The 12669-nt window shown below is 39.5% G+C and overlaps 1 protein-coding gene across 2 annotated transcripts in view; it reads right to left on the reverse strand.

The window, feature by feature from the left end:
- Positions 1-2589: 2589 nt before the first annotated feature.
- The window catches only part of scarb2a (scavenger receptor class B, member 2a), a 35277-nt gene continuing 25197 nt past the window's right edge, over positions 2590-12669 (reverse strand). The window contains exons 8-13 of one of the 2 annotated variants that reach the window (XM_088910155.1): positions 10005-10123; positions 8763-8836; positions 8340-8391; positions 8068-8220; positions 6493-6540; positions 2590-5834 (exon numbers count right to left, since the gene is read on the reverse strand). In XM_088910155.1, the coding sequence (XP_088766281.1) occupies positions 5694-5834; positions 6493-6540; positions 8068-8220; positions 8340-8391; positions 8763-8836; positions 10005-10123 (587 nt within the window). In that variant the 3' untranslated portion in view covers positions 2590-5693. The remainder of the gene's footprint in view (positions 5835-6492; positions 6541-8067; positions 8221-8339; positions 8392-8762; positions 8837-10004; positions 10124-12669) is intronic. The other variant, XM_088910156.1, reaches the window with a different exon arrangement.

The following is a 12669-nucleotide window of genomic DNA, read 5'->3' on the forward strand; positions in this document are numbered from 1 at the left end:
ACTACCACCACCATATTTTACTGTTGGTATGATGTTCCTTTTCTGAAATGCTGTTACTTTTACGCCAGATGTAATGGGACACACACCTTCCAAAAAGTTCAACTTGTCTCGTCAGTCCACAGAGTATTTTCCCAAAAGTCTTGGGGATCATCAAGATGTTTTCTGACAAAACTGAGACAAGCCTTTATGTTCTTTTTGCTCAGCAGTGGTTTTCGTCTTGGAACTCTGCCATGCAGGCCATTTTTGCCCAGTCTCTTTCTTATGGTGGAGTCATGAACACTGACCTTAACTGAGGCAAGTGAAGCCTGTAGTTCTTTGGATGTTGTTGTGGGTTTTTTTCTGACCTCTTGGATGAGTCATCGCTGCGCTCTTGGGGTAATTTTGGTCGGCCGGCCACTCCTGGGAAGGTTCACCACTGTTCCATGTTTTCGCCATTTGTGGTTAATGGCTCTCACTGTGGTTCGCTGGAGTCCCAATTTTTAGAAATGGCTTTATAACCTTTTCCGGACTGATAAATCTCAATTACTCTGTTTCTCATTCGTTCCTGAATTTGTTTGGATCGCAGAATGATGTCTAGCTTTTGAGGATCTTTTGGTCTACTTCACTTTGTCAGGCAGGTCCTATTTAAGTGATTTCTTGATTCAGAACAGGTGTGGCAGTAATCAGGCCTGGGTGTGGCTAGAGAAATTGAATTCAGCTTTCCAAAGATGTGATAAACTACAGTTGATTTATGTTTTAACAGGGGGGGCAATCACTTTTTCACACAGGGCCATGTAGGTTTGGATTATAATAAAATAATAATAACCTTCATTTAAAAACTGCATTTTGTGTTTACTTGTGTTATCTTTGTCTAATATTTCAATTTGTTTGATGATCTGAAACATTTCAGTGTGACAAACATGCAAAAAAATAAGAAATCAGGAAGGGGGCAAACACTTTTTCACACCACTGTATATGGCTGGAATGACAAATAAACTTGAACTTGAACTTTTACCTTTGTGTCTACTGAACAGTGGCTTACAGTTCTACCAGAAGGCAACGAATACAGGCTCATCACCCTCTTTTCCCATGTAGTTTGCCTGTGATCTAACTGTTGAAAATGCTGACATTATATACTAAAACCAAGCAACCAAATACAAAAAGCTTGACTTTTGCCCTTGTTTCTATTTTTCCCCATACAAAGGGACTAAAATAAAGCACACAAAACACAACTGTAACCATCATTTTTATTTTTTGTTGCAAATATTACACTAAAAATTGTACAAAAGCATTGTAGAAATATTTTGTGCTGATGTTAGCATCAGAAAAATAAGACAGAGATGTTATGCTACATTGAAATTATATGAACCCTTGTGACAAGAAAAGATTGTCTTTCAGCAGCAATAAAGGGGTATTGTTTCAGAAGGAATAATGAAACGTTCATGAAATGTAGTCTTTCCAAACCATTCAGAAGACTGGTTTAGTCTTCTTAAAAAGTATAACTGTGCCACTAAACTGCCAGTGTAGGAAAGGGCCAAATGGGTCATGTGCCAGCCTCCTAATTCATTCATCTCTAGACAACAGGAAACATTAAGATAATTACGTATTGGTATAATTTTGTAAAATCCTTTGTGGATTTAAATTAAAACGCAAGCATACAACTTGCAAATGTTTTTCCCAACAATATGAGTTCTACAAATGAGCACTTATGTCTTTAAACACATGGGAACACTTTTGCTGTTGTGTATGTAAGCAGAGTGATGGGAAAGTTTCTTTTAACAAACGATCTGTTACAAATTACTTGTGTAAGGGATTATGTTTTAAATTCAATTACAGTGAATTATGTAGTGTATAGTTACTATGTAATGTAAGGTATTATCTCTTACAAGAAATTTCTTCCCACTCTATTTAAAAATGTGATCACTTACACAATTAACATGTAACAGACTTTTTAAAGATATCTTGAAGTGCAGATTAAACAGGAACATTCCCAAAATTTTAATCTGTTTTGTTTAAGAAAATGTTTTAAATGATATTAAAAGGCCAGTGACATTTCTTCTTTTTAACAGGAAATTAAGGTTAACCTAGAATTGTTCCCTTGGCACAGCCTGAGATTTTATACATGAAGGTTTGGATTTGGTTTTTACATGATGCACTACATTTCTTTCAAACAGGTAAGACCAGCTGGTTCCTCTTTACCATGGCATAACTGAAAGAAAATGTTGCTAAGTAACCAACATCTATACTTAAGGTGGGAAAGAGGAACTGGAAAAACTCACGTTGCGTTAATCCGGAAACAATACAGTATTTTCTTAATGATATTCAGTCTTTTAGTGTAAATCTACAAGGCATTTTACAACCTTTAGCATTCAATCAGCTTTACAAAAGAATTACATTGCTTTTTAGAAAAGAGAAAACCCTTTCACAAAATGAATATCTATTTTAGCATTTCTGGGTTAAACAAACCATCTAAGTAAGTGTTCAAGGTTACAAAACTTTTATTGCAATTATAAATTTCTCATTAAATATCTAACCCTGTATTGCTGCATTTGTCCTTGTCTTTTTTAGGTTTAATACTGTGAGCATATTAATCTGTAACCGTTAGTAAACATTTTGGCAGTTTGTTACTTTGAGACAATTGAAAGGATGTAACTGTACAGTACATGTATAGAGTAATGTTGTTTATTCACTGACAATGTTTCTGAAAATCATCTCTCTTCAAGGAAGAAACCTTGACTCGAAAACTCAAAGCTCTCCCGCACACGTTAGCCGACAGTGCTAACAGGGCAGGGGGTGATGGCACAGAGGTGGCATTTCTTTCGATGCAAAGTAAAATTGGCAGAAAGTGATTCATATCTAAGCGATCTTTGGTTAAGCACAGGCAGTGAATGGATTTAAGTCTGAAGAACAGGGCCAAGAATGCAGAAAAAATGGCTCAGGTGTGCAGCATAAGATTCGGCACTCAGGTAGCCTCAGCGATTTTCGAAATTCAAGTCAAGAAGGACATAGTGCTCAGGTATACATTAAGTTGTCCAGTACTTAAATCTACAAATGACTGGCTCCACTTTGATTGATAAGCTTAGAAATGCTTTTGAGAATTGCCGCTCTCTCCACCAGGATCTGTGGAAGAACAGCAATAACAACAAAAAAACAAAGCCATCCACCTGAATTTCCATTCAGACACCCATTCGTTATTCTGCACTGGTAGTGGTGAACGCACAACCAAACCTTTGCTTAGATCACGGACTTCTTCCAATATTAAATATAAGAGCAAAAGCAATCAATACAGAGACCACAGGACACGCTTTCTGTTCAGTCACCAATTCCGCACCATAGAACAAGAAAATATGTACAACACAACCGACAAAATACCGGATAAAGGTAACAGTTGTTAAAACCTACATACTGTATACATTTTGAGAATTGCATACCAGACGTGACTCATTTTCAAAAGGTAACACTGTAATCAGTAGTGACCAGAATATCCCTCTAGTCTTCTGTGTGTAGCTGACCTTTTTATCACTGCGTTTTCCTCCCACCAACTTCCAACTTGACCGGTTGGAAACCAGCATTACATAGATACAGCATTTTCAACAGACCTTCCAGTTCTAACCAGAAGAATGAGTTACAGCCATTGCTTAAAACAGAAAAAGACAGAACCAGACAACCAAGCACTGAGTGGCTACCACAGAAATGTGTCCGGAGGAGACAGCTTTCTTTAGCTGCACTGGCTGACAGTTTCTAGCTCGGAACCCTAAAATTAAAATAAAACATAAAGTAAACTACCGAAACACAAATAGTTGGAGGAAACCACATCCCCATTTACCATCTTAAAAGATGCACAACTGGAAACACCCACTTCACTCTTAAATTATATACCAAACTGAAATGCTCAGCAGGACCAATCGAATCTGACATTTTAACTGTCCCTTTAAATGCAGTAACAAAACAACGAGGAAAATAAGATCTTAAGCAAATCTCCAAAAGCACAGAAAATTACATATTCCACTAAGGTATTTGGCTTTCCAGAGAAATGGCCTAGAGTTTGAAATGAAGGAAAACAAGATCTCTACTAAAATAACACTGCTCTCAAACAAGAACGGGAAATTTTGATTTTTTTTCAGCCCTTTGCTCAATCTATACATATAAAATTTATACTTAAACTAAAAAAAATCAACAGTGTTCAATTTCACCGTCAGGAGCACAAACCTGAGGATTGCGAAGCCTGTGCTTGTTCAAGTGGTGTGCATTATTGCTGCCCTATTTCAAACCAAAGCCCTTTTAACCGTTGCAGAAAAGTCAGAGGCCCAACAGTTATAGCTGGATTTCATTTAATTCGGTCTTCAACTATTACTACTGATTCAATGTTACTTGATATGTCAAACTCCGGACAAATGCAATGTCTTAAACAAACAGGGCACATTTTGCAGAAGACCGAAAAGGCAATCTCTTCTAAAATCGGGCTCCCAAAACCAAACAATGTCTATTTGAAATGTGAGGGACAGCTGGGTTACGCTGTAGGTTAGGGTCAGTTTATCCATAATCACTTTAATTTGTAGCGACTCCCATTGAAGCCAAAACAGGTACAGGAGCTCAGATATTTCTTACTCTACATTTAAAAGATGTTGCAGAGTAACTGCCTTCTATATACAATATCCCAGGACATAATCACATTGAATTCACTCCTGTGCTACTGCAAGTCCTACTTCTTTCTTTAGTCAGAAAATAAAAAAAACAACTTTCCAACCTCCAGCCATAGAATACATAACCAAAGTTAATGACTTACTTCAATTAAAAAAAAATTGAAGGTTTGATCACAACTTAATCAAGGCTGTAACAAACTCCAGTATGAGGAATAGAATTCAAGAAAAAGGAAAAGGTTGGTGTGAAGACAACCTCTCGAGTCATGGTCAGCTGTTCGTGGTGAAGATGTGATGTCAGATGGCGGACATACGGTGCGGCTCTGGCGCACTAGCCACATATGACTGTGCCACGTTGGAAGGAAAATTGCCCGAAACCGAACGGAACCGCCTTCTCCGCAGTAGTTCCTACAGTCCACACCAGCCCTCCTCGGCAAAGCAAAAGGCCAAGGCCAGCAGGTATATGAACGTTGGCGACTGCTTCATTTCGATTGGCAGTCGTATTCTATTTTATTCCTGCCCGTTACTGCCGGAGGCTCGCTCACAACAGCCCACTTATGGCAGGGAGACGGCCCTGCAGCTTCAGTTCTCTGGGGGATGTGGTGCTTCACTCGCCAAGGAGCAGCGCTCAGCTTTTGAGGAAGGCGCCGTGACGCTGGACGTACGCCCAGCAATATTGAACAATTAGCTGTATGTTGGGTTTTTCCCCCCCATCCCCAGCGTCCTTCGACCCATGGTTACAGATCTTCACTGCAGTGGATCAAGGGTACTAGTAGAAATACCTCCAGTTGTGCGCCCTAGAAAATCCAGTACAACTCCCGTGCTCCCCAATCTGAAACTGAAACAAACTGCACAAGAGAATGCAGAGGGGGGGGGGGTCTCGCTCAGCAGGAATGTTATCAGAGTTTGGCCATGCACAGAGCCCAGCCTGAAAGAAAACAAAACAAAACAAACGATGGTTCAGAATGGCGCAGAAACAAGCAACACCTCGATGGTTGGGATTGACAGGGGCCGTGTCCCGACCCCTGCACCGGTGCAAAGCTCGGCACTGTCCTGGGCCAACCCGCTTCCCCCTCAACAGTTCTCGGGCTCGATGGGGTGCATGGAGATGTAGGGGCCGTTTTTTAACTGCTGGGTGGGGTTGGAGTCGTTCTCTGGCCCGTCCTCCGGCTTGTCTCGGACCTGGGTGTAGGCCGTGTCTTCCTTGGCCGTTGTCTACAAACACAAACCGCGAGAACGGCGTTATTTCTCCACACGCCTCTGTCTGAGGGAAGGCGGTGGGGTGCTGTGGCCAAATGAAAAACTCGACTTCTAGCTGAAAACAGTTTTGAAAATTTGCGCCTTTAGGGCTGTCACGGAGGTGAAAAATCCAAATTCACGTAATGCGCTGTAGGTTCCAGCACAAATGAGGAAAATTAAAAGATAAAAGGATGTTGGAAGACTATGCATTTAAATATTTGCCCGTACAAAAGTCAAATCTTTTCAGCTGTATGACCACAATCCTAATTATCTCTTTTGCAAAAGCTGCAAGTTGACTCTGCTTCAGTTTTCCCATCAGTACTGTGACACTAAATACTTTATTACATTTATAATTACTCAGAATCCTGAACTGGAGTGTTTTTTGGCCATTTTTAACATGTATTAACAGGTAGCAGGCAGTTTAGTTGACTAATAACAGTCAGTACTACACGTCAGCAACTTGTTCAAGTTATAGCAAAGCCTAAGTGCCAAAGAAAATATGTAATGAATGATGCAATCACGAAATGTGGGTTCCTTTAAAAATAAAACTTTCAGGGAAAACAAACTAAACGGTTGCAAGAAAACCAAAATCAGTAAACTGTTAAATAAAATGAAATAATGAATTAAGACTTACAGGAAAAGAAGGGAAAGCTTCAGAAAAATCAATACGCTTAACTTCATTCTGAACAGAAACAAAAAGGAACAGAAAAAATGTAAAAATAGCAGAAAATAAAAATGCACAGTGTATATTCATCTGATACTGCAAATGCTCTACTTTAGCACTGGACCAATTATTTCCAAATTTAAAGACAATGTTGTTTCAGTCTTAGCCAATCTTAAATAAATAAAAACAAAAAGAAACGAAGATTTTTCCATCTCAGAAGGGATAAATAACTCAGTAACTTGTGCAGACCTATACCCAGACTAGTTTCCTATCTCTTCCAGGGATCATTTTCTGTTTCTGAAAAACAAACACCTTGGTAAAAAACTTTCTATAACTAACTAATAAAACTTTAGCATGACACTTTCTATTGATTTTTCAGGAGCACCTTCTTTAAAGAAACTAAGAAAACATGCTATGGTTAATTTCTTGGCCATGCATACTTTTGCCTGTTTTTGAATGGGGTTAAAATGACACATGGGTTAGCCCAGACTAGCAATGTGCTTTAAAGTTCATTTGCTGCATGAAAAAGAATAAGCAAAAACCAGTTAGACTAGGACTACACATTCACAAAACATCTGCAGGGCAAAAACCTCTGGACTTAAATATAAATGTTCCACAATAAGCTACCAAATCAAAAGGGGTACAAGTGGTAGTTTCTCAAGCTTGCAACAAACAAATTGATATTTAACAGAAAGCAATCTGGACTGATGAAAAGGCACGTTTTCTCCTTCACTTAAGGTGAAATGGTAAATGTAAAATCAAGACACAGTTATGATCATCTACCTTGACAGGGACATTTCAAAAAATGCCTCCAGGGCTTTGAATTAATATTTAGGTAGCAAGCAGAAAATAATAATGATTAATACTCAAAAATGGTATGTTGGAGTTGGTTGTATGATCAGTATTCCTCCTATTACATTCTTATCATAGATTTTATTAATAATATTCTCCTGTTGTTTGACCAGACTATGTATTGGCTTGAATACATGCAAGTTCAAAGCAATGCTCTAATATATGAATATGAGAAAGGGAAGAACAGCATTTTGTATTGATGGCTGGGCAGTCTTATCCTGAGGACTTAAAATATTAATTCCTCTTCATCTGTGTTACTTATGCTTATACTCTCTGCCACACCAGCAAAATACACAAATGCTTCTCTCTGAAGTCGAAGGCAATAAAAGCAATCTGAATCACTTCTAGTGTGGCCAGCTCTGCCAAGGAAAGAGCTCTGCACTGTATAAGAAATGGCATCTTCAAGTAGCAGCATTCTTGACTATTAGCTTCTTGAAGGGTGTTTTTGCAGCTGTAGAAATCTTTCAAAACTGCCACTAAGAGCAATATTTTCCAAACATGACATGATGAAACAAGTAAGTTTCTTTTAATATTCATGTTGACGTTTACAGCCATGAAACAAATTGCTTCCTTTGTTAATGTTAAAAAGACAGAAAAAAAGACTAATTACTGGGTGGAGCATTTTCAATTATATAATTAAAAAAATAATTAAATAATTGGGGGGAAAAAGAACCTTCATTAGCTCATACTCACTCTCTTCTGTCTCGCTCTACAGATGAGGATGATTAAAACCAACAGCATGATGGCACCCAGTCCCACAATAATCAGAGGTATGTTGGACACCACAGTGACAATTAACAACAATTTCCTCACTTTTGCTGCTGAAGCATCATCAATCACAACAGTCTGAAAGGAAAAAAAATGCTGTCACTTTCTGCTAGTGGGATTCAGTTTTACGCAGTCCTGAAAATGTGGTAATGAAATACCAAAAGCTGCAAGTAGTTTACTAAAAGAAAAGTTCTTACCTCATTTACAAACATCACTGGAAAGATGGTGTCATTTAGATATTTGGTTTGGCTGAAGGGAAATAAACGACAACATTAAAATGTTTACTCTGCAAACATGTTTACTTGAAATTAACAGGAGTAGCTGCTCTCCGTCTTCATCTTTTGGATACAGTAGGTAAAAAAACACGTCAAATGTTCCCATCACTGTGCCATGGCTCAGAAGACAGCTGTGTTTGGACACAATTTTATGCAAATCTCTCTTTTCTGCCTGTTCCACTCCCTCAAGATTCTGGCTAATATTTTTGTCAGGCCAAGAAACATTTTTCAGAATGGACTGCGTTATATCAAGTATACCATTATTCATTCTTCCATTCTTGACTACTGCACAGTGGTCTGCGTTCAAGCTGATCTTCACTTTTTTTAAGCCAATTTGAAACTTACGGAAAGCCGCTGACTTTTTTCAGCAAAATGTTCATCTGTGCTCTCTTGCAGGCGCGCACAGGGAAACCGGTAGTCTGTAGTGAGAAGACAAGACCAAAATTAGAGTTTCCGGCATATGAACACTTTTCCAAGACAGAGAAGAGGGAACCCGATTCAAGCATTCAAAATCCATGTACTGTAAAGACAAACCAGTAGATGGATTGAGAACCAGTCAAACAAGACCCCGATGACAAGTAAAAAAAGCTTTGTGGAAATGCATATAAAACCAGGAACAAGACCCACTTTTTACACTAAGGGAGTAAAAGTTCTGGGAGCAAGGAAGAAGCTACCGAGCCATGTCTAGGCTAAACAGCATATTTAAGCAACTTTAGTGCAAGTTCAGTGGTTTTTTATATGTGATCTGCAGTGTTTTCAGCCACAGAGATACCTCAAAAAAATAAGTTGTGATTTATTAGTTTAACCTACTCAATATTAATCAGATTTTCCAATGTCTTTAAAAGGGGGAAAAAAAAAGGTAACTCCACTGCTGGAGAAAAGCAATTTCCAAAATTCCAAACATTTCCAAAAAAGGAATTTTTGTCCAGCTCTGTATTGAACACAACCATCTGATTCACACAATGTCCACTAGATGGTGCAGGAAAGTACATCCAGCCAACCGTCACAAAGCTGCTTATTCCTAGAAAGACTGTAGCAGCCCTGAGCCTATCCCAGAGGCAGAGCGCGCAAAACGGGAACACGCCCTGGACAGGACCTCAGATCTCAGGACATCCACACAGGAACGGTTTAGGGACACCAATTCACCTAGCCGGCGTGTCTTGGGGAGGAGGAAGAGAACTGAGGCGCTCGCAGAAAACCCATGCAGACAGAGGAGAACAAACTCCAAGGAGAAGGAGCCCTGGTCAAAAAGCATGCCCAAGACCCAGGAGCCGTGACACCGCAAGAGCTAATCGTCAATGTCACCATGCCACCCATGGCTTTCCGAATTCATTCGCTTTCGAAAACACAGCACAAATAATTAGCAAATTAATTTTTGACATTTGGGTGAGGAATCTCAGTGCGGTTCGGGGGACTGATAAAAGTTACCAAACATTTCTTAAAAAAGACAGCTCTTCTGATTTTTCTGCGGATCTTTCCAGTATGCTCTAATGTTTTTCCTCCCTTGTCTGCGGGGGTAACAGTAACAGTTGTGTAACTGTTGTGTAACAGTTTGACACAAGTGATTTGGAAGCGGGCTCCTCTTACTGGATTAATATCCAGGAAGGTTTCGTGATCCTCCTTGTTTGGCCTCATCCCTTCGATGGCACTGATGTACTTCTGGTCGGCCTGGTAGAAGTGCGGAAAGGAGACCACGACTGGAGCACCTTGAAAGTCAGAACACAACACAGTGCCGGTGAGGAAGAGATCAGAACGCAGCAGCTGAGATTGTAAAGGCTGGAGTGCAATTTCAACCTGCCCCCCCCCCCAAAAAAACAACACAACTGGAACTGTATCCCCTCTGTTCTCAACACGATCGTCACAATCGCAGCTTTAGGTCTGAAGAGTGGAAGGGCATCTCGAGCACTTGAGCCACTCGTACCTCCGGCTAAAAACAAAAAGCGTGTTAAAGTTCAACCAGCTTTGTCTGAAGAAGGAAGGGTAGAGTAAGACAGATCCTGCCCTCCACTCCAGTGACCCTGCAAACGAGAGCTGCGAGTGTCTGCATTTCACATTTCGTACTCTGTGTTCACTCAGTGACATGTACATAGGACGGGAGGAGTATCATGTTTTGTTTAACTGCACAGATTAATGCTCGCATTTTTTAAATAAACAGGTTCACCGTACCTTCCGGTTCATTGTTCTGCAGCACCTTTAGACTACTGTGCACTAATGCCACGATCACTTAACTGTATAACCCTTGGCCTTAATTGTTACAACAAGAACATCCAGTCCAGGTCTTTGTTCTGGTGGTACTTGTGGCATTTCGGTTCCTGTTTTTTTTGGTATTGCTACTCGCACGATGTATCCTGCTGCCAAGACTGAATATTTCCACAACATCCAGAAGAGGATGTTCAAGTAGTTTCCTCACAATACACAAAGCTGCCCTTCACATGGGACGGACGAAACTGGGCTCCTCCAGGGAATGACAATGTGCACAGCTATAATAATAATAATAATGAATAATTCCTTGTACTAATATAGCACTTAAACAAGCTTAAACAAGCAAAGACAATAAGTGAAAAACCTTTCACCTAGTGGGAAGTGGGAATAATGGTTTCTTGAAGGTGAGTCAGCTCCTACAAATTGCACAGTAGGGACGAAAATCATTGCACAATCATTATTGTTACAGCTCCCCTTCCTTGATATCACATGATGGGCTCCTCAACTGCTATTTGGAGTCACATTCTGTCTGGGAAAAGGCAGTGGAACAGAGGTGAACGCTTTCCTTCTGTCCCTCTTGGCAGTGGTGCTCTGGGCAGAAGTTCACTGTGCCGTAAGTTTAAAAAAGGGGTACTTTAATGTGGATATGTGGGTTTGCAGTCGTCAAGCCACACGCACAGTTTGACACTTGTCACGAGGTTACACCCTGCTGTCAGATACCAACTCCATCAATCAGTGACCATCAAATCAAGTAATTTTAGATTTCCAGAAGGCTTACAATAAAGCTTTTCATAAAAGTTAATTCTTTAATTGCAAGCAGTGAAGTTAATGCATGGTTCTGGTTTGAGATATGGTTATTGGATAAAACAAATAAGGGGGAATGCTACAATATGGGGAATTTATTAAGTACAGTACCCCAAGAATCTGTATTAGGAACACTATTCTTCCCAATTTATACAGTATTGATGATCTAGATCAGGAGCCTCTGACCAGGTTCTGGAATGCCAGTGTGCAGTCTTTAAAGCATAAGCAGATGAAGAGCTGGGAGAATCTGTTCATTTAATCAATACTGAACCGAAATTGGATATGACTGCAGCTGAACATCAAAACGTGAAGACACCCTGGCCACCCAGGACTAGGAATGAGCAACTTTGAGCTAAATTCTAGCATGATCAGTAAACTAAATTAATTCTACCATCCTAAAATAGGAAGATTAGCAAACACAGTAGTAGCTGTAAAGGAAGTTCAAAAAGAATGAATCACTTGGCCAACACCATGCAGACCAAGTTTAATATAAACACGAGCAGTAGCTTGTTACATGCAGGTAGCAGAAACAAAACTGAAGGTATGGTATGAACTGTGAACTTGAAGATGCCTGTGAAAAAGACTTAAATGTTGATGTTATTTTCCAGACACAATGTCACAATGTAGAATTACAGACTAATTGTCAAAATTGTAGCTATAAGAGTAAAACCTCTTAATGTATTAAATATATTAAATTAATATGTATCATTCTGGTCATGATCTTATAATAAACTATATTACAGTTCTCAATCAATCCAGGGAATTTCATCAGGCACTGGAAGGATTTGCCAATTTGATATTAAGAGGATTGTACCAATTTTTTTGCATGCCTGCCTTTCAGACTGCTTTATTTCACTCCTACCAATGTCTATGTTAGAATTCATAAAAATATTTAATGTGTCTTTATATAACCTGGCATTTTTTTCCCCGCTAGAAACAATTTCCTATATGGAAATTAAACTTCCTTCATGAATAAATCAATTTCAGACGTCACAAACAAGAGAATCCATAGAAATGTGTTGCTGTGCAGCTGTGCATGGGAAAATGATCTGAAATTATGATTTGGATGCAGTTTCACGCAGAAAAAAAAAATCATGGCATTATTCTGCATGGAAAATTAAACTACCCAAAACGTACTGCAATGTGCGACACAAAACCTTGGCCCATCAAGAAACATTTCTCACTTCAACTCGCTTGCAGGTGCAGCTGGACCCCTATTTAAAGGAAGTGGGCAGACGGGACTTCC

This window comes from Atractosteus spatula, chromosome 3 (assembly GCF_055471065.1).
Source record: "Atractosteus spatula isolate fAtrSpa1 chromosome 3, fAtrSpa1.hap1, whole genome shotgun sequence".
In the NCBI taxonomy this organism is placed as follows: Eukaryota; Metazoa; Chordata; class Actinopteri; order Semionotiformes; family Lepisosteidae; genus Atractosteus; species Atractosteus spatula.